At 36.6% G+C, this 27798-nt stretch overlaps 6 protein-coding genes across 6 annotated transcripts; 5 read left to right on the top strand and 1 right to left on the bottom strand.

The window, feature by feature from the left end:
- Positions 1 to 275: 275 nt before the first annotated feature.
- On the top strand, positions 276 to 2092 carry LOC117916754 (tubulin beta-2 chain). The gene is made up of 3 exons (XM_034832915.1): positions 276 to 757; positions 853 to 1122; positions 1229 to 2092. Exons 1-3 carry the CDS (start codon positions 364 to 366, stop codon positions 1903 to 1905), a joined length of 1341 nt encoding a protein of 446 aa, XP_034688806.1. The 5' UTR covers positions 276 to 363; the 3' UTR covers positions 1906 to 2092.
- Positions 2093 to 3161: 1069 nt separating this feature from the next.
- LOC117916827 lies at positions 3162 to 9286 on the top strand. Its single transcript, XM_034833010.1, has 3 exons — positions 3162 to 3514; positions 3749 to 3791; positions 8846 to 9286. The coding sequence occupies exons 1-3, from the start codon at positions 3230 to 3232 to the stop codon at positions 8989 to 8991; spliced, it is 474 nt and encodes a 157-aa protein (XP_034688901.1). The 5' UTR covers positions 3162 to 3229; the 3' UTR covers positions 8992 to 9286.
- Positions 9287 to 9388: 102 nt separating this feature from the next.
- On the top strand, positions 9389 to 10685 carry LOC117916826. The gene is made up of 3 exons (XM_034833009.1): positions 9389 to 9846; positions 9935 to 10261; positions 10356 to 10685. The coding sequence occupies exons 1-3, from the start codon at positions 9795 to 9797 to the stop codon at positions 10517 to 10519; spliced, it is 543 nt and encodes a 180-aa protein (XP_034688900.1). The 5' UTR covers positions 9389 to 9794; the 3' UTR covers positions 10520 to 10685.
- Positions 10686 to 11233: 548 nt separating this feature from the next.
- Positions 11234 to 15025, top strand: LOC117915628 (E3 ubiquitin-protein ligase MARCHF7-like). The gene is made up of 2 exons (XM_034831238.1): positions 11234 to 11919; positions 14577 to 15025. The coding sequence occupies exons 1-2, from the start codon at positions 11522 to 11524 to the stop codon at positions 14797 to 14799; spliced, it is 621 nt and encodes a 206-aa protein (XP_034687129.1). The 5' UTR covers positions 11234 to 11521; the 3' UTR covers positions 14800 to 15025.
- A 752-nt stretch (positions 15026 to 15777) lies between these two features.
- Positions 15778 to 18817, bottom strand: LOC117915629 (DNA-directed RNA polymerases I and III subunit RPAC2). Its single transcript, XM_034831240.1, has 4 exons — positions 18716 to 18817; positions 17538 to 17656; positions 16758 to 16834; positions 15778 to 16051 (listed from the first exon to the last, which is right to left on the bottom strand). Exons 2-4 carry the CDS (start codon positions 17636 to 17638, stop codon positions 15912 to 15914), a joined length of 318 nt encoding a protein of 105 aa, XP_034687131.1. The 5' UTR covers positions 17639 to 17656; positions 18716 to 18817; the 3' UTR covers positions 15778 to 15911.
- A 163-nt stretch (positions 18818 to 18980) lies between these two features.
- On the top strand, positions 18981 to 27351 carry LOC117915630 (mitochondrial import inner membrane translocase subunit TIM10). The gene is made up of 6 exons (XM_034831241.1): positions 18981 to 19068; positions 19210 to 19257; positions 19522 to 19574; positions 20598 to 20636; positions 20865 to 20934; positions 26995 to 27351. Exons 2-6 carry the CDS (start codon positions 19216 to 19218, stop codon positions 27043 to 27045), a joined length of 255 nt encoding a protein of 84 aa, XP_034687132.1. The 5' UTR covers positions 18981 to 19068; positions 19210 to 19215; the 3' UTR covers positions 27046 to 27351.
- The last annotated feature ends 447 nt before the right edge of the window (positions 27352 to 27798 follow it).

The raw sequence follows: 27798 nt of genomic DNA on the forward strand, positions 1-27798 counted from the left end.
GGATGTGCCAACCAAAGCCAACTCAAAAGGTCGCCGTGTATTATTAAATTATAAAACTAGGGGGGAAAAAATAAAGGTGAGTTGCGTCCAGCTGTGATTTGAATTCAAAAAACTTTACCAACCCTAATATTAACCGTTGGTTTTCTAGCCGTTAGAGCCTTGGAGTAGCTGCGGCCTATCTGGCCGGCCATTTTAGAACACCCATTCAAAACTTTGAAAAACAAAAAGAGCCGTTATAGCCCGCTCTTCTATATATAGCCTTCCCTTCCTCCTTAATAAACCCTCCTTATTTCTACATCTCTCTGCATCTCTCTCTATCACAGCAAATTCCTCATCTCTCTAATTTCCCTCTCCCGAAAGAAGATGCGTGAGATTCTTCACATTCAGGGAGGCCAATGCGGCAACCAGATCGGTGCCAAGTTCTGGGAAGTAGTGTGCGCTGAGCATGGGATTGATCCCACTGGAAAATACCATGGGGACTCCGAGATTCAGCTTGAGAGGATCGATGTCTACTACAATGAGGCTGGTGGTGGAAGATTTGTTCCGCGGGCTGTCCTCATGGACTTGGAGCCTGGGGTCATGGACAGTGTTAGGTCTGGGCAATATGGTCAGATTTTCCGCCCGGACAACTTTGTTTTTGGTCAGTCCGGTGCCGGAAACAATTGGGCTAAGGGGCATTACACTGAAGGGGCAGAGCTGATCGACTCTGTTCTCGACGTCGTTCGCAAAGAGGCCGAGAATTGTGACTGCTTGCAGGGTATGTATAAATAGATTGGACCCAGATTTTTTTTCCCCTTCTTCTTCTTCTTCTTCTTGGATTGTGCCATGTGCTTATGGTTGTTTGATGTGCAGGGTTCCAGGTATGCCACTCTTTGGGAGGGGGTACAGGATCTGGAATGGGGACTCTTCTGATTTCCAAGATTCGTGAAGAATACCCAGATAGAATGATGATGACCTTCTCGGTGTTTCCCTCTCCAAAGGTGTCTGACACAGTTGTGGAGCCTTACAACGCCACTTTGTCTGTCCACCAGCTCGTGGAAAATGCAGATGAGTGCATGGTTCTTGACAACGAGGCTCTCTACGACATCTGCTTCCGAACACTCAAGCTCACCACTCCTAGTTGTAAGCCCTTTTTATCCCATTTCTCCAATTAATTTCGCTTTGCAGTCACTGTCGTTTTCCCATCTCAAATTAACTTTTAATGTTCTCCTTGTTCTTGCGATGACAGTTGGTGATCTCAACCATCTAATTTCTGCAACAATGTCCGGAGTCACATGTTGCCTAAGGTTCCCAGGGCAGCTCAATTCTGATCTGAGAAAGCTGGCTGTAAACCTCATCCCCTTCCCTCGCCTCCACTTTTTCATGGTGGGTTTTGCTCCACTCACTTCCCGGGGGTCTCAGCAGTACCGGAACCTGACAGTCCCGGAGCTCACCCAGCAGATGTGGGATGCAAAGAACATGATGTGCGCAGCTGACCCGCGCCATGGCCGGTATCTGACAGCATCAGCAATGTTCCGGGGAAAGATGAGTACCAAAGAAGTGGACGAGCAGATGCTGAATGTGCAGAACAAGAACTCATCCTACTTTGTGGAGTGGATCCCCAATAATGTGAAGTCAACAGTGTGTGACATCCCGCCGACTGGTCTAAAGATGGCGTCGACATTTATAGGGAACTCAACGTCGATACAGGAGATGTTCAGGCGGGTGAGCGAGCAATTCACGGCTATGTTCAGGAGGAAGGCTTTCTTGCATTGGTACACGGGGGAAGGGATGGATGAGATGGAGTTCACAGAGGCCGAGAGCAACATGAATGATCTGGTTTCGGAGTATCAGCAGTACCAAGATGCGACTGCTGATGAGGAGGGAGAGTATGAGGATGAAGAGGAGGAATATGAGCAGATGTAATTGTTGTTGTTGGGGTGACCACCATTGCTGTATACCTCAACTTCCAGTTGCTGGTTTTTATAGCTAGGATTCTAAGAATGGTGTCGAATTCAGGGTTATGAGGGACCTTGAAACCAAAACAACCATATTTTTTGCTTTTGTAATTTGCCGTTTCTGAAATGAAAAGCCCTCCTATTTAATTTCCATATTTTTCAAATTAGTCTTTAGAAGATTTTGGGTTCAAAAACAGGTTTTGACATCATTTTTTAATTTAGGGGAAGTAAAAAATCCAATCTTTACTTCCTTGTGCATTTATTTTTATCATAAGATATTTCCTATTTCAATGAGATATGAGAAATACATATAACATAACCAAAAATATGTTTATTTATATTTTTAATATTTGAAATGAACAAAAAGAATAATAATATTACATTCCAATAATTTATATTTAAAAATTTGAAAATTCTCTTGATTAAAAAATATTTAAACTTTATCAATAATTTTTTTATATTATGTGTTTGTCAAATATATAATAATAAAAAATTATAATTTATGATAAAAAAAATCATATTCATATATTATTTTAGTTTATATTTTTTTTTTAGTTTTTTTTAACCATAAATTAATTTATAATAAAAAATCATTTTACAAAATGAATATATAAAAAAATAAAAAAATTTGATAAAAAATTAAATTTATGATAATGAGATATGCATTAAATATATTCCATATAAAAGAGATAAAAAAAAAATTGAATATTCCATCTCTTATATCCTACATCAGAGGCCTATCAAAACATGATTTATGTGTTTTTTATGTCGATAAAATCACTTATGCATTCATCCCACCCCCTTCCCAAATTATTTTTGAAACCACTTTACACCTTAAAATTCTTCTTAGAAATACCCTATTTTTAGAACAAATTGGTCTAAAATTGGCAAATCACATTTTTTAATATTGGTTTGAAAAAATTTTGTTTTTGAAAACATTGAAAACAATTTTTTAAGAATTAATCTTAAAAACTAATCTGTGAGAATTGTTTTAAATATGTTGTCAAGCAGGTGGCCAATTTCTCAATTTGTCAGAATTGTCAGTATGGCCCAATTCTATTCTGAGGCCCAAAAGCATGTAGTGGCAAAGCCATAGCCCGAGGTCTAAGCCCAGGAATAGGTTTCGGCCCACATGACTGGAGGGTTTTGAGAAAATGCAATACGACGTCGTTCCGTAGTTCCCAAGTCTTTGAGAACATGGAACGACGTCGTTTCAGGAAAAAGGGAGGCAGAAACCTCAAGTTCTAGCCTTTCGACTCCGAAACCACAGCGAAGACAGCCAGCTTTCGGAAATGGCGACTGCAGCTCTGGCGAACAGAGCTTCAACGGATCGAACGTGGAACCTCCTGAGACAATCTTTCAGATTCTTCAGAAGCTTTAGCGCTGCTCCATCTGCTTCTTCTTCTTCAGTGGCATCATCTCCAAACCCTACAGCTTCCAAGAAGCCAAAGCGAAGAAAGAAGAAGAACCTGTTCGAGGTGGCTCAGTTTCTCCCAAACTGGGGACTCGGATATCACATGGCCAAGACTCACTGGACCGGCGTTTCCTATGAGATTACCAAGATCAATCTCTACAAGGTAGAACTTTTCTTCCTTCTTTCCGGCTGCTGAGAAAATGAAGGAAAATAGATGGAAAATAATCAACATTTAGAAATAAAAATAGGCGGAATACTGGAGTTGGTTTTATTTATTTATTTTTCTTATCGTATCGGTGCCAAGTGAGTTTTCAAAGATCTATAGTTTTTTCAGTATCTTTTCGTGCATTTTCTTGGAAACCAAACGGAGCCTTATGAGATTTGGCCTTTGTTGCAGGACGGCAGGCACGGGAAGGCGTGGGGACTTGTTCACAAAGACGGTGAGTTTCGGGGTTGTTTACTTTGCCGTTTCTTGTTTGATGTTGGTGAAGCTCTTAGCTCCGATAATTGCTGTTCTGTTTTGGTAAAGTTGATAGTTAGGGTTTCTCATTTGGTGCTCTCTTGAGAATGCAGTCTAAGTTTTAATTAAGAAAGAAACTATTAGTAACTGCTGGTGATGGGAATAGCTGTTGGGCATAAAGAATTCACAAAAAAGTTCAATTTCTTTGAAGGCACCTTTGCAAGTATGACTGATCACCTCTAATGTTTGGTGACTGATCGATGAAACTGTTTTTGGAAGCTTTCAAAAGTAAGAGAGACTTGATCTGATATGATGGATCAAATGAGAGGCAAACTGGCACTAACCCTCTGTTTGGTGGTCTTGGGAAGAATGAGAGAAACATTTTCGTTTCATTTCTTATTACTCCTGGGAATGAAATGGAGCACTGGACTCTTTTTTTTTTCCTACTAGAACTTATGTCAACTTGTTGATAATTCTTGAACAAAGGAGCCTAGGATTTGGTGTTTAGGATTTAGGGTTGTTCTTTTCACCATTGATTGTTAGGGTTAAATTGATTCAAGGGCCCACTCTAGTCTCACCAGTCACCACAAAAAGGGGGAAATGTGAATAAAATAGATTATAGATTTATGTCTATTTTATTTCTCTAGAAACAAAATAGTGGTTTGTTTGTCAAGTAGCCTTTCATTAGAAAGTGACGGAGAAAATGGATCTATTTCTTTTTTGGTTGGGCAATCACAGTCATTGTGGTTAAAGAATAATGATGTGAAACTTAGTAGAAACTAGCTAGCTCAATCAACTAATCTGAGCAATGGCTACATGCTAAATTTTTGGTCTAGGCGTTGTACCCTTTTATTAAAATCAAACAGTTAAGCTTTGTGATTTGTCTGCTTTTCAATGAATAAATAACATCTCCATGTCGTAGGTTTAGCTAATATGAGGATATTTAACATGAGTAGAAGGATTGGAAAAGGACATGTAAGGTAGAGAAAACTTAGGTGTGCACATAGCAAGTGATAAAATAAGGGATTTTCATTTGAGATTGTTTTCAATATGTCTAGAGAATTCTAAACCACATCAATGCATGGGAGTAAGTATGAAAGAAGATGCTGAAAAAGTATGGAAGGGAGGTCTTGTTGGATTGGACAAAGTGATAAATTTAGTAAAAAGAAGGAATTATATTCTCATTAGAAGAAGGAAAGAAATGCAAAGAAGATGTGACATTTGGTTGGACAAAATTGAAATGAAGGTTCAGTTTCTTATCCCCAAGGAGCTTATTAAAGATCAGGTGAAAGTGGCAGATGCCTCCACATCCTCTGAGTCAGAAAATAAGTCACCAAGGCACTCTCATCTGCTGGTGCCTACTGATCCAACTGCACTGCCTTTAGTACTATACCAAGGAAAATTTCCTAAATCAGTTGAACTTGAGGCAGTTCTGGTAGAGTATGCCTCAACCAGTTCAGAATCTGAAAAAGGCTCACGAAGCAAAGTTACCTTATAGAACCTGTTGATTTGAGCACATTGCCAATGGTACTAAACCAAAAAAACAACTGCTGAAGAGGAGAACTTGACATTAAAGAAGTACTGGTTGAAGATGCATTAACCAACTCAGATTCAGAGGTTGAGTCACCAAAGCACCATTACCCACCAGAACTAGTAGACTTGACTAAGCTGCCTTTGGTATTGTATAAATGGGAAGCTACTAAAACGGAAAGGAACTTTGAGAAGTGTTGGTGGAAGAGGCCTGTACAAGCTCAGAGTCAGAAGATAGTCAACCAAGCCCAAAGCACACCATGGAACCAATGGGTTTGAGCAAACTGCCTATTATATCTTACAAGGGAAGGATGGACAAAATTGTAAATAATGTTGAATGCTCCCTACAGTGCAGAAGTTGTACTGAAATATTGAAGAATGCATGCTCCCAAGTTCAATCCAATTAAAAAACATCTTGACCCAATCAGCACAGTGTACAAACAAATTGACAGAAAAGGAGAAGAGATTGGAAGGAAGTTTAATAAAAAGAGGAATATTGAGCTAAGGGCTAAGATTGTAGCAGCATTTATCAAGTTTATGGAGCCCTCTTCACACTCACAGCCAGCTGAGCAAGGCGAGTCCTCCGCTCTGCATCCATCAGCTAAACAAGAGGAATTTTTCTAATTCCATAATGCTTACCGTTGTTAATGAGTTTCAAAGAAGAAATTTAAGTGCTGAGATCAGTTTTAAGAGGATGAACTGTTAGAAGATCCAGCAACAAGTGAAGCAATGATCCAGATGCTATTCTACACCAACATGGAGTTGCTTCAGCTGCCATTAGAAGTGTATCCTCATTTAATCAGAACATTCTATCAAAATTTGAAGGAACACCCCAGCAGCAGAAGAAAGATTATCACTGAAACTGATAGGAAAGTCTATGAACTCTCATTGGAGCTCCTAGCTGAAGACATTTTTTTTTCTTTTTTGGTTGTCCATGGAAAAGTTGAAGAAAAGAGAATTAAGAGTTAGGTAGGAATTTTTTTTTTGTTGATAAGTAAGAGTTAGTTTGGAAATTATATGAGAGTTTGTTCTAAAAATAAGGTGATTTTTGAATAATTTGAGGTATTTTCACGTTTTTTTAGAGTCTTAAGAAATAATTGTGAAACACAGAGAATAGGCTTAGAGTTTTAGCAACTTCATGTAAAATAGATTGATAAAATTGTTTCTTTCGTCTTCTTTGCTATATTTTTTATTTTAAAATGGTATAATAAAATATTCTAATATACATATAATTAACTATTAAAATGAATTAGTTTCTAATATAAAAATATATTTACCTATAATAGTTTATAATCTAATAAATTAAACAAAATCATATTTCTAGGAATCTTCAAGTTATATCTTTTGGAATACGACTTGTTTCTTTTGATCTAATTCTAAGACTGTGATGAGAATGCGGAAATTTCTTGAGTTTTAGAGGTTTGCCTAAAGCAAGGATATAGATTTAAGCAAGGAATTTTTTATTTTTTATTTTTGATAGGTAGTTTTAATCAAGGAAAATTTTGAGCCTATGCAGTTGTGCAATTTGCATTTGAATGCTCAATCAACTGATTTGAGGGGGCCGATGTTGTAAAATGTTTCATAGTGATGGGATACTTTGTGCTGCACCCTTTACAGGTAATATTGAATAGGATTAAACAAAATTAAGGGTCATGCTATTGTATCATCATAGGAGTTACTTGAGCAGAATTGTGGACTGCTTGCCAAAATTAAGGATATGAGTTCAATTTTGTACTGCCTGGTTATTAACTATACTTAAGAAGAAATTTATTTATGTTGTTACTTTTGAAAACTGCTAGTTCATAATAGTCATTGGAACAATAGTTATATAGACATTAAAATAGCTTTATACTTGGAAGAAATTCATATTGTTATAACCCAGGTTTCATGTTGTCATTATTGAAAACTGCTAGTTCATAATAGTCATTGGAACAATAGTAATATATATTATATACATTAAAATAGCTTTATACTTATAGAAGAAATTCATATTGTTATAACCCAGGTTTCATGTTGTCATTATTGAAAACTGCTAGTTCATAATAGTCATTGGAACAATAGTAATATATATTATATACATTAAAATAGCTTTATACTTATAGAAGAAATTCATATTGTTATAACCCAGGTTTCATGTTACTATTGAAAACTGCTAGTTCATAATAGTTATTGGAACAATAGTAATATATATTATATACATTAAAATAGCTTTATACCTTGGGTGATTTCATGCCATTTCATTTTGATTTTTAGATGTTATTTTCTCTAAAAACAAAATAACGGTTAGTTTGTCTTTCATTAGAAAATGGTGGATAAAATGGATCTATGTCTGTTTATTTATTGGGCAATCACAGTCATCATGGTTAAAGAATAGTGATGTGAAACCTAGTAGAAACTAACTAGTTCAATCAACTAATCTGAGCAATGCCTACTTGCTAAACATTTTCATGTAGGGGTTGTACACTTTAATGGTTAGTGATGCAGTGATACATATGCTTTAGGTAAAACAAATAGATAGGATTAGACAAAATAGAGAATTACAATGCCTGAGGCCTGTTCTTTTATTTTTCCTGTATTTATTTGCGTGTGTGTGTGTGTTGTGTGCATATGTGTGTGGGTGCGTGCGTAGTGGGTGGCAGATCATAACTGTTTACTATAGCTATTATTCCCTATTTTATCCACTTCATAACTAAGAAGACTGATTTGTTTGTCTTGTGATTCTCCCATGTTGAAATAAGCACATTGAACTCATAATGCTATATGGTGGATGCAATTTTTCTAGCTTCACATAGTTGAGAGAATTGAGGTTTGGGAACAACATATTTCTTTGTGCTGGTTTATGTGGCAGTGTATGGGTTATTTTATGTAGTCAGTTTTCATAAAATAAAGTTAAGAGACTATGACCTAAAATTGACTGATTGTTGAAATAATGGGTCAGGTTGAGAGTTTTTTTGAATGTGCTGGTTTGATAAAAAATCAAGTAGACTCTATTCTCAAAGGTTGTCTGGGCTAACCCAGAACTGTCTGTTGGAAGAAATTGATCAGGTTGGGTATTTCTCTGATTGTGGTTCTTCTTGATCAAGATTTTTCTTGGCTTGGATCTACATGAATCCAAATATTTAACGGGAAGCAGAAGAAGAATCTGGTTCAGTTTTTACTTTTCTAGGTATCAAACTCTTTCTTACTGATACAAGAAGTTGACACTGGAGTTGAATATGGTCCAATGTGTCTCAGCTTTACTTTTCTAGACATCAAACTCTCTCCGACCAATGTAAGAAGTTGGTTTGTGGAGTTGAGTATGATTCTAAGTTTTACATCTCTAGTGATTGGCATAGACAAATGTTCATTCAGAATGCTGCTCTGTAGATGAAAATGGCCGTAAATGAAAACCTTACAAAGGGGTTGGGATTGGATTTCCAAATGGATACCATTGGAGGACAATACATGGTTCTCTTCATTAAATATTATCACCATCTAAAGGCATGCTATTTGAATTTCATGCAGGTTTGCCGGCTGCTGCTCCCAAGAAAATAAGTGGGGTTCACAAGCGCTGTTGGAGATATATTCCAAGCTCAAAGAAAACAGAAGAAAAGACCCCAAGTCCTTCAGTCCAAGAACACACCCCAAATCCTGAAGTTCAAGCAGCTTGATGTTTCTTGAAAATTTCCCTTTCCCAGTTGAGGAGGCTCGGACCACATTGGCAATCTTGTTTGAATTCCGTAGAACACTTGGGTTCTGGTTCTATTATGCTTCCAAGCAGCATTCTCATGCATCATGACTAGACAGGACAGACTTCTTTTAAAGCAAATGAAAATGCATTCCTCAGTGTGACATGAGGAAAACATTAGCATGATGGATCTCAGAGGCTTCTAAAGCTTTCACTCATTTGGGTTGTTAGTTTTGCTTACAAATTTTTGAACACTAAAATAGCAAGAGTTAAATTAATTGTCAATTTCACAATATTCAAATTCCAGCTCACATCCATTTCTGTTCTAACCTGACGCTGCTGCCTCGGTGCCTTCCACCCATAAAGAAGACAGGATAGATAGGGCCCAGTGGCTCAAACGCTTTGGGACTCCAAAGCACCGGCCTTAAGGAACATTCAAACCCACAACTTCCGAACACATTATCAACAGCAAAAGCCGAATGAATATAGAATTCAGAAAAAGCCAAGAGCCCACAGTTCCATTCAGGTCTCTTTCTCCTCATTCCCAACACGTAACTGCCAACAACTCATTGAATCTCATAATTTAAACCAAAATCTAAATATCATAAGAAATCGGAGAAACCATAGCCTTGACTCACACAAAAGTCCACTCTTCGGAATAACCAACCATTTCCCGCGAGGATACTTCCCAATGTCCTCTCTTTTAAATCTCCACAACTCTCTCCACTATATAAATTAACATCCAACCCAACGCAATACCATAGACTACATATCCATCAAAATCCCATGGCATTCATCCTCTTCTTTGCTTTCTCCCTCCTCCTACAAGGAGCTCTTGGTACCTTACTTTCATGACAGACAGCACCCCTACACTCAACATTTGATCTCATTTTTCACTAACATTAATGCTTCTTTGGTTGACACAGGTGAGCTGATCTGTGAAGAACTGCCCACCGATCTGTGCTCCTTCTCCATTGCCTCTTCAGGAAAGCGATGCCTGCTGGAGAACTGTGCGTCAACTGATGGAACCACAGAGTTGCAATGCAAGACATCTGAGGTGGTGGTTGATGGAATGTCCGCATGGATTGAAACCGAACAGTGCATCCACGCATGTGGGGTCGATAGAAACTCCATTGGAATCTCTTCAGACTCCCTCCTCGACCCTCAGTTCACCGCTCAGCTCTGCTCCCTGGCTTGTTACCAGAACTGCCCCAACATCATTGACCTCTACTTCAATTTAGCTTCTGCCGAAGGTAAAATCACTGATTATTTTCTCCATTGATATTTGATAGATTCATGTGAATGTTCTATGATACATACATATTTTTCGGGATTTGTCGTCTACAGGAGGCTTTTTACCAGTTTTGTGTGCGAATCCCCACCGAGCCATGAGTGAGCTTCTGAGCTCCGGTGCAGCCTCTGGTCCCATATCTTCTTCTGTGTCAGCCATTTCTCCAGCATACAGCGACTCATCTGCAGACTATGCAGCTGCTCCAGCTCCATTCTACTGAGTCATCATCAATTCATACATTGTACTTATTGTTTGTTGGATTCATCTACTTGATCAGCTAGATGAAGAAACTTTGTTTTTTTCTTTCTTTTTTTTTTTCTTTAAATATGTGTTGTGTGTGTTGAGAAAATTTAACAGTGAATAAAGTTATTTAATATTTTTTTTCATTTAGTGGGTTTTTCATAATAAGACGTTAATGAGACATAATAAACAGTGTCATAAATTTATATGATAATTTGTGAATGACAATATTATTACCATATTTATATCATCATAGTGTATTGTTCTTAGCCTATAAATATAGTTTTTTAGGGTCTGTTCGCCATGTAATATAAAAACAGTTCTTTGGTTTTAAAAACAAAAAAATAATTTTTATAATTTATAATACCATTTAGTTCTTTGAAAATAATTTCTAAAAACAAAGTGAAAATGATGATAATTTTTAGAGAATAATTAGGAATTATTTTAAAGAAAAATATGAGTTTACTTGATCATATTTGTTAAAATTTATTTTTATTTTTTAAAATAAAAAACAGTTTTTAAAAACAAGTCTTGAACGAGACGGACACAGGATTTACTTTTCTATTTTATAAATTTTTATAATATTCACAAAGAATCCTTTGAAAATTTTGATATTATGTTAGGAAGATATTATGTGTAAGAAAAGGAAGCTGATATCATTACAAAACGTGAGAGAAAAAAATGTAAAGCTAGTGGGAGCAATGAATGATAAAAATATAGGGATCATTCTTCGCTTCAGTCTGCCTCAAACCACTGTAGTTTTGTTGCATTTCCCTTTCAGAACTGTTACAAAAGGTGACAGCCTTCCGCACAAAACAAAACCCAACATACAACAAGGTGAACCTCCGACCATACTTCTGCACAGTCTCCATATAATCTTCACATTTCACCCACTACTTCTGCGATATGGCTTCAAGGCCCGTTTAATCCTTCAATCTCCAAGTTTTAAGGCCTTTCAGCACCCAGGACTGTGCAAACTTTCATGAGGTTTCGCTGGTTTTCCAGAATGCTGACTGTGGAGAGCTCCTGTGTGGATGTGGAGTCCAATGGCCGTCGCCGTAGTGGCTCCGGCAGCACTGACGGGAGTCTGGGCTTCTCGGACTCTGATGGGAAGGCGTGGCTCTCGCCGTCCGATGAATGTCGGTTTTCCGGTGGGATCGAGGGGGGTTTGGGGTCCTCGTCATCGGATTGTGGGTCGGAGGTGGATTTGGAGAGTGGGGTTTTGGCGGTGGAGAGGGATTGTAGAATTTGTCAGCTGAGCTTGGATGCCAGTGATCAAGAGACTGGATTGGCTATTGAGCTGGGTTGCTCTTGTAAGGGTGACCTTGGTTCTGCTCACAGGCAATGTGCTGAGACCTGGTTCAAAATTAAGGGAAATACGTGAGTGGAAAAACTTAATTTAGCCTTATACTCTCTGTTTGATTGAAATCTTTGATACCCATTTGTTGATTTTTAGGATTTCATGCGGAATCACTGCCACCAATTTGTTGGTTTTAAGCATTTTGTTTGTTGGAAGCTCTATTTTTGGCGTTTGTCCTCTTCATGCTCTGAACTTGTGTACATGATATGGATGTTTTTTCATTTAAGATTTTGTAGAAGAAAAGAAACTGAAAATTTTTATCTTGACTTCTAGGAATTTGTAATACAACTCTTTGACTTGGTGGAGTTGATTTATTCATTTTATAAGACTTCAGTTACTTTGTCTTTTTCCTCTATAATGCTCTGAAGCAAGTTGCAGATATGGGTTCTGATTAAAAACCAAAGGAAAAAGAGGAGAGAGAATATAGAAAATGAAAGAGGAAAGCAGATAACATCTATAGCATTTAGAAAATGATTAAAAGAAAAAAGGCTTGATTTCTTTCGTAATCTTTGTTTACAAACTGTAACATATATGACATAAGCTTAATCTTCCCTCCTTTCTAATATCCTACAAAGTGGATTAGTTGGACATGACTGCATGTACAAGAGTTTGCCTTTGAAACAGGACATGTGCTTATTATTGACAAATATGAAGGTATAATGGCTGGCATCCTTAAAATTCTGTTGTTTGTAGATGTGTAGAAGTATCTGTTTTCTTCATGGGTTTCATCATCATGTATGAAAATTCCAATTTGTTGTTATATATTTTCTTCTATGATCACCCAGCTTTCGTGAAAGATGACATGGAGTTTTATGCAAACAACGCTCGTAGTTCTTCAGGTTTAGTGTATTAAGTTTCTTTATGGGATCAGATACATTCCCTGATCTGGAAATGTCTGTCTTCCTTTCTGAGATAACTTGGTGAAACCTCAAAAATCCCCTCACACCCTTTATAACCATCATTTATTCAAAGAACAAATGAACTAGACTAGCATGTTGGAATAGAAAATAGGTGAGTGGCTTTAGATTGAAAACCAATCATGCTGCTCTTTTTAGGGTTTTCTTAATTTTGCACTGCTATGATGAGTTTTCATCTGTCAATTCTTTGTGTACAATTTTAGAGGATCTTCTGTTGATAACTCCGTGCATGACTGGTTTGCCAGTTGACCAGTAGTTAGAAAAAGTAGCAACCTATGTTAACATAAGTTTGACATTTTATTCTTCAGGCAGGGCTCTATCACACTTTTTTTTATGGAGATAACTGCTGTTTAGGAATTATTCTGATGGTCAATGTGTATTTTATCATTTGTCAAATACTGACATACATGTTTCCTACCAGTATGAGAAGCTTTGAGCTATACTCAAGGACAATGACAACTTACCAAGATTGGGATAGACTACCGAGAACTAATAAGACCTAAATAATTTTCGATTTTATTCTCAGCAGAAGACATGCATGTTCATGTTAGTAGAGCTATTCAATGGATCTCTGCAATATGTCTTTTATTTTGAAATTAATGTAGCTAATAGACAGATCTAAGCTTGATCTCAAGCTTAGATATAAGTTTGGCCTGTGTTTGGCACTTGTATTGTGCTTGGCATGGACTCAAACATTGACTTGCCGAGGTGAGGTCTCAACTAGTTGACCCTGATTGAGGAAAAGATGAGTTAGGATTGGGGAGAAAGGGTTCAATTGGCTGGCCTCAAATACTTGGGAACAAGGCTTTGTCCAACTGAGTTGAGTTCATTTCTCTATCGATTTTCTTCTTCTACCAAACAAATAGTGTATAATTTATTTATAAAAGAAATAACATAGATCACAACTCACAAGCAGCAAATTAAGTGAATATATCGAGTTTGTTACCATTCTTGTGAAGCTCATGTACTGTTGCAATATAACACAGTTTTGTATGACCTTTGATTTTAATAGAAAGGAAGGATATGAGATAACAATTGAAAGAGCGGATCAAATATAATGCGAATATGTGATGAACAAATAACCAAGCTTGGTGTAAGATACCAAAGATGAAGAATGCAAAATTATTGCCCATCATGCAGGATGGTTACAGTTGGTTTGTTGTAATGGAGTTGAGAAAATAGAAAAAAATTTGGTTAAGTTGGCTTCATTTGAGGCTTAAATTGAAAAATTGAGAAGTACACACAAAGACATATCTCTTTGGGTTGAGAGGCCTTTCACTCAATGGATTTGGTTTTTAGTAAGGTAAGAATTAAGAAACTTCTGAAGTGTAAATAGACTCAGGTAGGTTGGTGAAATCCCTAATTTGGACTGTATGCATTTATCTCCTCAATGAGGTGTAGACTACAATTGCCTGGAAATTATGGCACAAAAACCCCATTTTTGTGTGTCATAATCCGTTGCCTGGTGTTCACAGTTGTTTTACTCCTACTTTGGTTCTATCAATTGTGATATTCCCTGTTTGATATATTGCTTCTGTCCTTTCAATCTCATGAAATTTCAACCATAACGAAGAGTTAGAAGGCCTGTGCAGGTTGGATTAATGAACATGCATAAACCAATTCAAAATTTAGTGATGGATGATTTGAGTTTCAATTATTCCTCTAATTATGAAGCTCTGATGTGGTCTCAACTTGAATTCATGATCCATATATCTTTTTAATCCATTTTAAAACATCCCTCTCCTTATATTTCACTACAGAACCTGCGAGATTTGTCATGCTACAGCGGTCAATGTTGCTGGGGAGCAGATTAATGAGGCAGAAAATACTATTGCAGCAACCACAGCAGAACCAGTAGCACCTGCAATACCTGCAGAGCCACAACGCACCTGGCATGGACGCCGTGTCATGAATGTTCTGCTTGCCTGCATGATTGTTGTCTTTGTCATTTCTTGGCTCTTTCACTTCAATGTAATATCATGAATTACATAGAAAAATGAGTTTTTTCTTTTTTGCCCTTTTCCTTTTTGGTTTCTTTTTTGTTTGTAGAGGATAACTGGCAAATCTCAACTTCATGGTGTCTGTATTGGTACCTTATACCAACCTTAATTGAGTTGCCCCCCTGCATTTCTTGCTTAGAGCTAGTTCTATATTTGTGGTTACCATAATTATAGAAGCACATATACATAATCTTCAGCTTCTCTGAGCAGTCACGTTCTATCGTTTTCTCTTATTCTCTGTTCACTGTGTTTTGAGTGTATTAACAACATGATTAGATATCTGATTTGTCCTTCTCTGCCATCATTAGTCTCTGTCTCTGTCTTCCTGCTTCTATCTGAGAAAATCAAAAACTATTCTCCAGTCTCAAATGAAGATTTGTGTTGTGGGTCTTAGAAAAAACAATTTTTGGAGTGGTTGGTTTCATCATGGTTGCACATCTTCAATGGCTCCAAATTGCAGAAACCCAGATGCAATTTCAAATGGTGCAGAAACCCATTTCGCAACTCTTGGTTTTGAATCCACCAAAGCTGAAAAACAAGTGGATTCTCTTTGTGATGCTGAAGACAAGCAGGTATATTTGCGTGGGCACAACAGTGTTTTTAAGTGTTCTTGGTTCATGATTCCAATGGGTTTGGTGCGTGTATAGTCTGGAATATATGGAGTTTTATACATTTTGAGAATTCTTTGATGACTCCCGAGGACTGAGGGGTAAAGGGTTTCAGTTTTCCCCATCCTGGTGATTATCCCTGTTTCTCAGAATCAAAAGGGGCATGAATGTGTTTGTAAACTATTTTCCCAGTGGGATTCTACTTTACAAGATTGAATATGAATTTCCACCATGCATACACAATAAAAGAAAAAGAAGGAAAGAGAAGGTTCTACACTTCTTCACTGTAAACTAACAGAATTGCTTGCCTGCTAGTGAGCTTCAAAATCAACCTTTCCATGACAAAATGAAGAGAAGCGGTTAAGACAACTTTATCACCATAAATAAGACAAAAGAAGTACGGATTATATTGAGAGAAATACTCAGGAGCTTTCTGCATGTTCATCATATGCTGTTTTATAATAAGAAAAATACACTTCTCTATTCTCTATTTTTCTATGCTCATGTCCTTGACAGGCTTGCTCAGTTTATAATCAACAACAGCCTTATCAAAGGTGCTCCTCACATGCTGGCACATCAACATCAGATCCTGGCAAGCATCTTTCAACACTTCTCTGGCTGAATCACCTGTAAAATTCCAAGCAAACCCGAAAAGAAAAAGATAAGACCCTTAATTTGTTGCTACTTCATAGACCAAAATCCCACAGAAACCAACAATTAGGAGCATTTGGTTGCAGAAAGCAATCTTATAGACGATCTTATCATCCTCTGAGCATGTGTATGGCAACATTTGAAAATTGTAAATGTTTGTAAATTATGAATTAAGAAAGCAAAACATGAAGATCAGCAAATTATTAGCACCATAAATGGGGAGACGGGTATTCTAAGACTTGGTCATGATGCTTGATGAGACAGTTACTTGGGCAGAATATCAATCCTAAGAATTACTTGTTTAATAGAGAAGACATCACAAATACACCCACAACAGCAAAAACAACAATCCAATTATAAAGCATTTTAATTCTGCCGGTCATTGACCACAAATACAATCACCTGACTTGATACTTGAGCATACATATCATGCATTGCTGCTGGAGTAATTGGAAAACTGGCTGGGCCAGATAAAAAGAATTTTTGTATTGATAGAATAGGCAGTTAATCTTTCCAATACACCGGCAGCAGTAGTAGCATATTATTTAATGATGCTGTCTTGAAACTAGGGGCAAACTTCATAAATGATTTTACAAAGATTAGTCTCAACAAAACCGAAAAAGACAGAAGAACAACAAAAATAAACCCTATAGTTGCTAGAGATAGAGAATGCATATATTACCAGTTGTCTGGACTCTAATATTAACGCGAGCATCTGAAGGATGAGGGATGCTGTACCCACAGAACGCTACCCTTGGACTGCAAGATAAGGTTACAATCCACTTAGATGGCAATTGAATAAATGCTTCTTCAGAAACATGAGCAAATCCGAAACATAAAGATTTCTTTTTGTGCTAAAAGGAACATTATTTCTTTTCTGTGTATAATTATATTTTTATAATTTTTTTCAATAGAGAAATTAACTTCAAATCATCTTAAAATTTCTATTAAATTTATTAATGAGTTTAATGATTTTGTTTGCTTTTTCTAATTTGGTTAAATGATCCAAGAACGCGGGGTCCATTTTCATAACCAAAAGTAGGAGCTTACTGTGATAATCCATCTAACACATTTATATGATTTATTTCGTAGTGTAGCAATCCATGAAATTATAAACAAAACTTAAAGAATTGAAGAGGGTAACTCAGTTAAAGATAAAAGCAAAGCTTGTCAATGACATACAAATGATGATACATGGAAACAAAAGCAGGATTGAATACACCATCTTTCAAGGAATTGGAGTTCTGGAAAAAAAAAAATCAATTCATCCTCTTTTCTTTCTTCCCTCTAAAAGACATGCAGACTGGACTGTGGATTATACAGAGCATTTTGATATATAATACGGGTAGCCATGCACAATTTGTCAAGCACAAAGTCAAAGTTGAAGTACAATGTTGACACTTATGCTCAAACATGAATCGCAGTCAAAACAAAAATAGAGGTGGGATGAAAGAGCACTAACTCTTGATTCAAGGTGAATCTGACAGAATTGGCAAGCGTATGATCCTCATCAGATAAAGAAAAAGTCGATTTACTATGATCACTGAAGGACCCGTGTTCCATCTCTAGATACCAATAACTCTGCAGCCAAATTCAAAATCCCCACATTTTTTTTTTTTGAAAAAGAAGACACAAAATAGGAAACAGTAAGAACCCAACTTTAATGTTTCAATGATATCTTAAAAATGAGAACATCAATAGTTGAACTTCAAATTATCAACAAGAGAGAGAAGCTATGTACACATAAAAGAAAAGGAAAAAAAAGAAAAAAGAAAAGAAAAAAACCAACAGCAACAACATGACATAGGGAGAGAGCAGAAGCATGTATACATAGTAGTAAACCAACATGGAGCAACCAGAAGGCTATCGCATTTTTGAGGAATAACTGCTAAAGAACTCACAATCCAACAGCCCCTCCGTTCCTATAAAGGAAACACAATTGACAAACCTTTTCACAAACCATCAGTGTCCCATTTTTTCCAACTTCTCAATTCTACAAAAAAAAAAAAAAAAAAAACCCATTCCAACACACCATTCGATAGGGAGAAAAAAGGACCAGAGACTTCGAAGCCCAATTCAAAAACAACCCAGCACCCCACTTGTCAATCCCTCAATGCTCCAAACTAACCAATTCCAAAACACCATTGAAGAGAGAGAGAAGGGAAAACCCAATTCACAAAGTTGGTCATAAGCCAACATCATTCAATAGACCTTGACAAAAGCCAATGATTAAAAGAGAATTATTAATCACATCCAACTGAATTCTCCATACACCCATCTCATTTTTTAAGTAAATTATAAATTTAAAATGACAAATCTACCCTCTTCAACCCTAACCACCTTCTTATTCATCTTCTCACTAGCTCTAACCCTCACTCCCATTCTCCCTCTTTCTTCTTTTTTCCCTTTTCCCTCTTCTTCTCTTCTTCCTCGCCAGCTCTCTCTCTCCTTTAATTTAATTTAAATGAAATAAAAGGGGCGGCTATGGCATGCCGCCGTTTCCAAGGGCGAACGTTGACCTGCGGGCACGCCATGGCCACCCCCTTCTCTCCCACCTCTGTTTTTCAATTTTTTTTCTCAGTCAAAAAAAAAAAAAAAAAAGAGGGAAGGGGGGTATAATGAGATATAAAATCCACTAACCTAAGACGGAGTATAGGCAACAGTTCGACTGTGGCGCAGGCGGCTTCGTGAGCGGCGGCGATCTCGGCGACGGCGGTGAGGAGTGCAGACTGCAGAGCCTAAGTATGTGTTTTTCTTTCGTATGTGAGTGTGTTTTTTAACTTTTCTTTCCAAAGTCCATTTGGGCCGAAAAGATGGGCCCTGATGAAATGGGCCATGATGATCCATTTCTGTCCAATCGAAATGGGCTTTGTTATTTTGGTAATCCATTATTTCCGCTATAAATTGACAGGTAGCTGCTGCTGCTTGCTAGCGCTTCAATCTCTGAAAACCCTAGAAAGAGAGATTGGAATCAAAGGACACTAGTGCGGAGAGTATGGTTTTTCTAATCCTCACACCCTCCTTTTGTTTTTCCCTACTTTCATTAGCGATTTATATATCCATTTTTTAATTGAAATAAAAGACTTGGATCGTCTACTGTTCTAATGAGTGCGTTATTTGCAATCTTGTTTCAGGGTCTAATGGCTGCCAACAATCAACCAGGCGCTCTGGATAAAGAACAGGTGACCTTTTCTTGTTCTTTTTAAATTGTAGTGTTGGGTGATGAAAAACGGATATTGAATTTTAATTTTGATTTTCTTTTTTGTATTAAATGCCGGTAATGTTTGTTTGTTCCGAATTTATTGAAGTTATAGATGTGGTTCTTGCGATACCCACCAGCAAGAAATGATAGTATTTTGTGGAAAGATGCCAATGCTGCCAATATATCGACCTGTGATTGTTTTATGTTTTGAGAAACTTTGTTTGATGATCTGATGTTTGTGCAGATCTTTGGGATGGCAGAGAAGGAAATGGAGTATAGGGTGGAATTGTTTAACAAGTAGGTTCTCTAAACATCTGTTTTTTTTTTTTTTTGTTATTTTTTTTTTATGGCTAGAATTTATGGCAGGATGAACTGTGCTTTGAGGAAAGATATAATGCACTGCCAGACTTCTGTTGCAGAACATAAATTGGCCTTTGGTCTTCCTAGGATGGATTTCCCCAGTGTGCTTATGTGTCTATATATATATATATATATATATATATATATACATACATACATACTTACATATACATACACAAGTAATATATATAGACACACTTACATATATAAGTAATATATATGTTACTTATGTATGTCTATATATATGTATGTATATATTACTTATTATTCCCTTGTTCTATTGTGAAATAAATCCAACATTTTATCTAATGAATATTTGAATAAGTGAATGTATTCGTCAAACCAATGGCATAGGTATATATTTTAATTTTTTTATGGGTATAGGAATATATTTTAATTTGAGAAATCAACATTGATAATTACTTTTAAAACAATATATTATGAGATGGAGGCCTTGTTGGTTCAAATAATTTGATATGTGAGGATCCATCTACTTCCCTAATGTCTTAGGCAATATGGAGGCAGTCTGTGTAAGTGTTCCCTTGAGAACCAAAGTGCTCTTTTCTTAGTTGATGGATGATGGATTGTAGAATGATTCCTATACGAAAGTGAAACTGTATTCTTGACTTGAACTTGCAGCTACATTTTCATTCTAGATTTGCCTTTTTATCACTTTTTTGGGGTAGGTAACTTTTTTGGTTTCTTTAGCCAGTACCTAGAACCTCCCTGACCTCACTCAACTAATTGCCACCTGAGCCAAATCTGGGTTTTTTTTTTATTTCTATCCTTTTATTTATTGAGCACATTTCTTCAGGTCTTAAATTACTTTAGCTTGAAATGTAGAATTAAATTTCATGTGTTTATGCATGAATTGGTCGATGGTATTTAGTATAAATCTGTTTAAATTCGCATTTGAATACTAAGTTTCCTGAATTTAGCCTGTTTTTATTTTTTGATCAGGCTTACCCACACATGTTTTAATAAGTGCATTGAGAAAAGGTATAAGGAGTTTCATTCAAATATTTCCTTACATATGTATGATTTTCAATAAGAGGGTAGCAGCAGGCTTAGGTTTTGTCTGTATATTCTAAGAATCTTGATTGTTTTTTTCAGATATTGCTTCATTTTACTATTGAAGCAATTAATTCCCAATATGAACATGGTTAATTTAAGCACAAGAAATATCTGCAGAAATTTGATATTTTAAGGTGTACTTTTCATTTGCAGGTATAAGGAGTCTGAGCTAAATATGGGTGAAAATAGTTGCATTGATCGTTGTGTTTCAAAATATTGGCAGGTAAGCTGTTAGAATTTTTTCCTGACATTTTATTGAACAGTCATTCTTCAGTTATTTATTGGATTAGACAATAAGAGGGGTATTAGTATCCTTCTTCTTATAGGGGTTAAAGTTACAACATCTTTTGTTGGTTGTTCTTCTGGACATCTCTTTGTAAATGCTTCTTGTCATTCCTTTTCTTCTTGTACAAGTGTTTCTCATTCTGTTCATTTTTATTTTTGGAGAACTATTTAATTTTCAAGTTTCTAGAAATGCCTGTGTTGTTGTATATGGAGGTCAAAGAATCCTTTCTTTAGGGAGTTTTGGGGAAAAAGGTAGGCATTTTGAGTTGGAAACGAGGAAAAAATATTGGTAGAAGATAGCGGTTACTAATGGTTTTCTTTGAGGACAGGTGCTATTTCATATACCTATAGGCTTAGAGTCACTGGATTGGGCAAAAATTGTAGTTTGGATGATACTTTTATCCTTTGTGATGCCACTCAGGATCAGTTGAAGCACTTGAGCTGGTCTTTCATGTGCTTTGAGGCTATCTTGGGTTTAAAAATCAATTTCAAGAAAAGTGGAAGGCAATCTGAAAAGGATGGGAGGTTCTTAGTAGCAAAACAGGTTTTAAGGTGGATAATTGGTACATGGTTAAATTTTGGAAGGATAGGTGGTGTGGTAATTCTTCATTGGGAGACTTTTATTGAACTGTTTTCTATAGCCACTCCTAAGGATTTTTGGGTAGCTGACATGTGGCAGTAAGTAGGGAATGATGACTGTTGGAATCTTTACTTTCTGAGACTGATCCACAATTGGGAATTTGAGGAGGTGGTGGAGGCTTTCTTTGGGAGACTGCAGGTTGAGATTATTTAATGAGAAAACCTATATTTAGTGTGAAGATTTAAATTCTAATACTTGGTTTTGAAAATTCTTCTAAAAAAGTATTGGGTTCCTATAATTTACTAAAACCATTCAATCATGATACAATTTCTAATTTAAATTATTTTAATTTAATCAAATATCCCTCAAACCTCCTTTTATACCTTTAAAACAATGTTTTATACATTTGGATAGATTCAACAGTCAGAGAAAGAAAAAGTTAGGTTAAAAGCCTTGGAGTGGGTTGATTTTGGCTTGGAGTGCAAGTGCCTTGTTGGCCAAGCTTGATCTCACCCCAAAATAATCACACAATTTAAACCATTGAAATGAGTCCCTCAAATTCTGCCCTTGAGGTCAATTTTGATAAATCTTATTTTCTGGTTGAAGCTAGCCTATTATGATATAGCATTAATGTTAAGTGAAATCAGCTGATTGTTAGTCTTAGTAACAGCAGTGTAACCACTTCAGTTTAGCTATATAACTATTTCAGTTACTATAACAATTCTTGGTGGCATCTGGGGATCAGGGACGTGGAAGAGAAGTTCACAGCTATTACCCTATGAACTTCCTCAAGAGGCAAAGGATACATGGCAGCTTACTCATTAGATGAGCAGGATTCATGTCTTGTTTGGGGAATTATATATTCTTTAATACGAAGACCTAGATAGCCTGACAGGTGGATAATGGTTTGGCTTAGAGGATGTGAAGTCATTAGAGATTTTTAGTGTTTTAAGGCATAGGACTGTTGCTTTGTAACTTCTGCTTCTTTCTTTGCAGTACCTATTTTGCATGGTGTCATTATTTTGCAGTTGTTAAGGATATCTCATCCTTCATTGTTCTTTTTTAATAAAGTTTTGATTCTTATCAAGTATAAAGAATGGTATACAAGAAGATAAATGTGGAGGAAGCAATCAAGAGAGGAAATTACTCTCCCAATAGCCATGATCAACTAAAATCTATCAAGTACTCTAATTTTGGCCTGTAAGTTCCTAATCCATATTAGCCAACACTTGCTGCTATAATGTACTAAGTTGCATTTTTAATCCCAACAGAATCGACAGGTGTTTGTACATGTAAAAATAAAAAATCAACCAGTCTAGTTTTGAACAAAGTATATAATGAAAACCAATCCACCGAATATTTGATCATGGGCTTCTTCCTCAATGTAGTTTAGTTCAATGAGAAGTATCATGTCATTCTTATAAATTAATCAGGAAATTTGTTCAGTTATCCTGAATAATTTTCTTCAATTGTAAGTTCACTGCATCAAACTTTATGTTAAACTCACACTATCTGTTAAATCAACAGGATCACTCCAGTTCAATTTTGATCGTCTGCATTTAAAATCCGTGGGCAAACAAGTTGGTGTCCTAATTCCAGTTAGATGTTGGACACATGAACATGATTCAGCTTCTTGTCCTAGGCTCCTAGCTAGCCACTGACTCTAAACTGGTTTTAGTATATTTTGTGAGTGTGCGCTACTCATCCAAGCTGGATCTTTGACTCTCTCTAACTGGTCTCTGGGTGCAGTTAAACTTACAGTTATTTTATTGTGTACCTGGAGAAAAGGATTATACATATATAATAGGATATGTCAAATTGGAAAATGGAGTGCGTAGATAGAAACCTAAGTAGCGTAGGATCTCATGAGAAGATCTGAGGATTGATCGGCCAAGTAGGCTCTGTTAAGGGGGGGTTGATGTAGTAGTTTTGAATGAAATCACTACTCCCTGCACTTAGTAGGTGGATTCTGCCAGAGAATATGTCATAAGTAGTGATACTTTTCTTGCTGTTGAGTACTGGATTTCATACTTCTTGCTTCCCCTTGATCTTTCCATAATAATTTTATAGTCAAATAATGACAGTTGCTAAACATAAGTTTGTTGGGATTTTAAACCAATTAGTGACTTTTGATGATATAGTGCTTCTACCTTGTTTCATGTCTTTCTTTTAAATTAACTTGGAAATTCAGGTCTTGCAATCCAGTACTACTCAACTTCTCCCACATGCCACAAACAAATATTGATTTTCAGGATGGTTGGAAATAAAGAATACAGTTGAGTAGCCCTATGACCTTCCAGTTCTCTCCTTCCATAAAGTCCAAAAAAAGCACAAACGATCAATCCTTTAAGCCTTCTTCCTCTTCTTCCCAATAAAAGCCTAATCTCTCTCATTTTGCATAGTCAGATTACCAAAACACTTCATGATCCACTTGTTAAGATCCTCCCTCAAGGCATTAATCTCTCAAACTAAAATAAACCGACATTGCAACAAAATTATAGCTATCCTGCCAATTTTCTGACGTGTGGTTGAGTATTCCTCCTAGATCTACACTCAATCATACCTCTATTCTTCTTGATAGTGGTCTTTTATGTGAAATTTTCTAAAGTGGGTTACGTGGTACATGGATGATAACTCATTTTGTATGGTAGACTTTATTGATTAATTGAGCTCCTTTTTTATTTTTTTTTATTCATAGGCAACACAAGGATATGTATTAAAAGTGCCTGAGAAAGAGCACAACAAAGTAAACACGATGTATACAAAATGTGCATTAGGCAAACAAAATGAAAGAGAGCTAGCAAAAAACAACCACTGTCCCCTTAGTTGGAACCCAACCAATCAATGAGCTTATCATGGTCATAGACCCTAACCCAATCCAAAAGGATATGTATAAAGGAGGACTTGATTGCATGTTCCAACTATTCTGCATTTTCAAAAGCACTCCAATTTCTTTCCATTCATAGCATCCAAAAAAAGGTATAAAAAAACGACTCTCCAAACTTTCTTCTGCTTTTTTCCCTACAAAAGAGCTATGCCAACTCTGTAGAGTTTCTCTTTCATAGGAGTACAATGTGACTTAGAACAGGGAAAAATCTAGCTGCCACAATATTCTCATTGTGGAACAATGAAGTAGCATATGATCAACTGACTCTTCTTGCCCTTTACACATGTAGCATATATTCAGCATACTCCAACTCCTCTCAAGTTACACATTTGGTTGAGCTCTAAGTAGGGAGAGGAAGTTGTTTTTTGTTTCTCTTTTTTTATGCTTGCCTTTTGGTTTTGATGGGGTTGTATATACTTTGGAGTGCCTGTTTTCTTGGTGCTGTTAATATATTTCCTATTTGCCTATCAAAAAAAAAATGAATACCTAATTTTGTTAATATATTTTCTGTTTGCCTATCAAAAAAAAAATGAATGCCAAATTTTTCATAGAACTGCTAGTGCACATAGAAGGGAATTCATGGAATCAAGCTTAAGGTTGATGGGGTTTGATTTTATGATGTGAAATGACATAAGTTGGGGTTTTCCAGTTTCTTTCATTGCTTGCGTACAGATTTGGACATTAAAAAACCTGTTCTTGAGGGGTTACCTTCTTGGCTACTGACAAAGAGGACAAAGGTTAACTTTGAAAGGGGCTATGATGAGAAGGTTGTTTTGGTTGCATTGTATGATCGTGGAGAGGATAAAGCCCCAGCTCTTGATTGTTTCACTGTGTCCATTTGGAAACAAAATTTGGAGGTAGCCAGAGATATTATTGGCTTGGCTTTTTGAGGCATTTTTATGTTTCTAGGACTTTGGAAAAAGCTCAATTGCAAAATTTATTGTGCGAACGCCTAAAAAAGGAGGGGTAGAGGAGATAAAGGCATCTTTGGCCTATAGCTTGGTTGTGAAATTTTATAAGGTGTTTGGGAAGGTCATTTCTAATCCCAAAATGCTTTTGTGGAGGATCAACAAAATCTGGTGGTGTTTGTTTTTTAGCTAAATAGAAGAAGTCAAAATATTTAGTTTTTTCTATTCAGTTAAAAGTAATATATTAATATCAAGCAACATAACTAAAACGAACCTATTGATAATAAATTCACTTTAGTTATGTTGATTGATATCAATAGGTTACTTTTAACTGAATAGAAAAGGCCGAATATTTTGGCTCTTTCTATTCAGCTAAAAAACAAACATCACCTCAATGTTATTCTGATTGTTGGTGAAGCTATTGTTTGAAGACTTGGGAGGTTGAGAGTAGGGGTGGCGTGTAAATTGGATGTAGAAAAGGCTTAACCCTTGGCTCTATCCAAGGGTTAAGGTGGGGTATGGTCTGAGTGTGGAGATCTCACATTTGTTATTTGTCAATGATATGGTGTTATTTTGCTACACTAATAGAGAGCGTTTTTTATATTTTAGATGCATCATTGCATCCTTCCATTTGTTGAAGCTATTTCTGGGTTAAAATTTCAGATTAGAGAGTAATTTTGGAGAGTGTTCTTATTCAACTGGGGAATTTAGGGAATGTGGAGACACTGGCGTCTATGCTCAAGTGTAAAGTGGGCCATGTGCTGGCAACCTATTTGGATCTGTTGTGAATGGGTTCATGATTCATCAATTAAGACTAAATCAGTATGCTTTTGAGAAAAGAAAAAACCCATCATCTTGTAAGATGCAATATCTTTCTAAGGAAGAAAGACTTATCCTTCATTAAAGGAATCCTTTTGACCTTACCAGCTTACTTTGTCCTTTTTTGTAATGCTACCATCAGTTAGGAACATTTTATAGAAGCTTCAAGGCTTTATGTTGCAAGATGGGAGGAAAATTGGAAAGCTCATATACTAATAGACTCTGTTTTTTCTGCAAAAGAGAATATGGACTGGGGATTAGGAGTTTACTTGTTTTATATAAGACCTCTTTAGGCAAAAGGTTTTGGAAGCTTGCAGTTGATAGAGGTTATGGAGGAATATTTGTGGCGGGGTAAGTTTGGAAAGGAGGGGATGGTCAGTGCTTGGGGGTGGGCAGGAAATTTGGGTATGTGGAAAGCTACAAGTAGAGGATGGAATGATTTCAGTGTGAGGTAATCCTCCTGAAGGATTGTTCTGTGGATCTTTCCAGTATAGCTGCAAATAGAGAAGTGCTAGTAGTTGATTCCCAGTGTTTGGAGGAAGACATCCTTGGAATCCAAGGGTCATTAGCAGCATCCTTTTAAAACAAAATAAATAAATAGGTAAATATTTTCATATTCCATGTCTTAGAACTACTATTCAATGAAGAAACCTTTTTATTCTGTATGATGGGTGTGGCTGCTTTAGTTTGAGTTGCATGTTAGTATTATCCTTGTGGTTTTGCTAGAGGCATTAGTACAGAATACAGAGAGTAGGCTGCATCTTGATGAGTAATTTTATAACCAAGTGATTCATATGCTTTCAGGTGACCAATCTAATTGGGCAGCTGCTTGGTTCCAATCGCCCACCAATGTGAATGTTAGGCTTGGCCCTCATTCAAATTTGCTGAGACTTATTTCCATGAATTACATTGAAGTGTATTACTATCTCAGGCAGCTGCAAGGGGAATGTAGGTTGGAATTGTTGCATTAGTTCTGCCAAGCTCATTGTTTTTTCAACTATACAACGTCATGCTAGTTTGTTATTCAATTACGAAACAATGGCAGCTTTACGTTGATGCTGCTTCTGGCTATAAGTCTAAAAAAAATTTCAAGTTGCTGAAAAGTAGTCCATTTATAATAATTCTCTCTGTGATATGCTTTGATATCCCAGAAGGTACTCACGAGGGTTCATTCTTGGTTTCAAAGTTTTCGTTTCCCATGCAAAAGCTTCTGTGATTCATCCGTACTTTTTATTATTAGCAGAACCAGGTTAGAATTATGAATGATAAAGAATAAGCGAAGATATGTTTGGATGGAAATTTGCAGGGATTCCCAGAATGCTGTTTTCCAGCAATTTTACTTCATCCAATATGTGAATGGGATTTACCTAGAAATGGCCTATTTCTAATCTCAGATTCCTCGTGCCTTTTGCTGGGGCCCATCTCGGCCTGAAGGCTTGGCCCAGAAGTCGAGGGCCTGCCTTTAGTCCCAGCATTCAACACTTGAGGCCCAATTGAGCTCTGCACTAATGTCAAAAAGTTAAAAAATCTGCCGAGGGAGGGAGCTCAAAACGTACCGAAGTAGAAAATGAACTTGAAAGAATTCAATTTAAGAGTCAGACGTCCAAG

This window comes from Vitis riparia, chromosome 6, assembly GCF_004353265.1.
Source record: "Vitis riparia cultivar Riparia Gloire de Montpellier isolate 1030 chromosome 6, EGFV_Vit.rip_1.0, whole genome shotgun sequence".
Taxonomy (NCBI): Eukaryota; Viridiplantae; Streptophyta; class Magnoliopsida; order Vitales; family Vitaceae; genus Vitis; species Vitis riparia.

Excerpts from the sequence above, each read along its gene's own strand:
- LOC117916754 (XM_034832915.1), top strand. The coding sequence starts at position 364 with ATGCGTGAGATTCTTCACATTCAGGGAGGCCAATGCGGCAACCAGATC. Across the intron at positions 758-852 it reads GAATTGTGACTGCTTGCAGG|GGTTCCAGGTATGCCACTCT; the intron begins GTATGTATAAAT and ends TTTGATGTGCAG. Across the intron at positions 1,123-1,228 it reads CAAGCTCACCACTCCTAGTT|TTGGTGATCTCAACCATCTA; the intron begins GTAAGCCCTTTT and ends TTGCGATGACAG.
- LOC117916827 (XM_034833010.1), top strand. The coding sequence starts at position 3,230 with ATGGCGACTGCAGCTCTGGCGAACAGAGCTTCAACGGATCGAACGTGG. Across the intron at positions 3,515-3,748 it reads CCAAGATCAATCTCTACAAG|GACGGCAGGCACGGGAAGGC; the intron begins GTAGAACTTTTC and ends CCTTTGTTGCAG. Across the intron at positions 3,792-8,845 it reads GGGACTTGTTCACAAAGACG|GTTTGCCGGCTGCTGCTCCC; the intron begins GTGAGTTTCGGG and ends AATTTCATGCAG.
- LOC117916826 (XM_034833009.1), top strand. The coding sequence starts at position 9,795 with ATGGCATTCATCCTCTTCTTTGCTTTCTCCCTCCTCCTACAAGGAGCT. Across the intron at positions 9,847-9,934 it reads CCTCCTACAAGGAGCTCTTG|GTGAGCTGATCTGTGAAGAA; the intron begins GTACCTTACTTT and ends TGGTTGACACAG. Across the intron at positions 10,262-10,355 it reads CAATTTAGCTTCTGCCGAAG|GAGGCTTTTTACCAGTTTTG; the intron begins GTAAAATCACTG and ends TGTCGTCTACAG.
- LOC117915628 (XM_034831238.1), top strand. The coding sequence starts at position 11,522 with ATGAGGTTTCGCTGGTTTTCCAGAATGCTGACTGTGGAGAGCTCCTGT. Across the intron at positions 11,920-14,576 it reads TTCAAAATTAAGGGAAATAC|AACCTGCGAGATTTGTCATG; the intron begins GTGAGTGGAAAA and ends ATTTCACTACAG.
- LOC117915629 (XM_034831240.1), bottom strand. The coding sequence starts at position 17,638 with ATGGAACACGGGTCCTTCAGTGATCATAGTAAATCGACTTTTTCTTTA. Across the intron at positions 16,835-17,537 it reads AGATTCACCTTGAATCAAGA|TCCAAGGGTAGCGTTCTGTG; the intron begins GTTAGTGCTCTT and ends CTTATCTTGCAG. Across the intron at positions 16,052-16,757 it reads TATTAGAGTCCAGACAACTG|GTGATTCAGCCAGAGAAGTG; the intron begins GTAATATATGCA and ends GGAATTTTACAG.
- LOC117915630 (XM_034831241.1), top strand. The coding sequence starts at position 19,216 with ATGGCTGCCAACAATCAACCAGGCGCTCTGGATAAAGAACAG. Across the intron at positions 19,258-19,521 it reads GCGCTCTGGATAAAGAACAG|ATCTTTGGGATGGCAGAGAA; the intron begins GTGACCTTTTCT and ends ATGTTTGTGCAG. Across the intron at positions 20,935-26,994 it reads GTGTTTCAAAATATTGGCAG|GTGACCAATCTAATTGGGCA; the intron begins GTAAGCTGTTAG and ends ATATGCTTTCAG.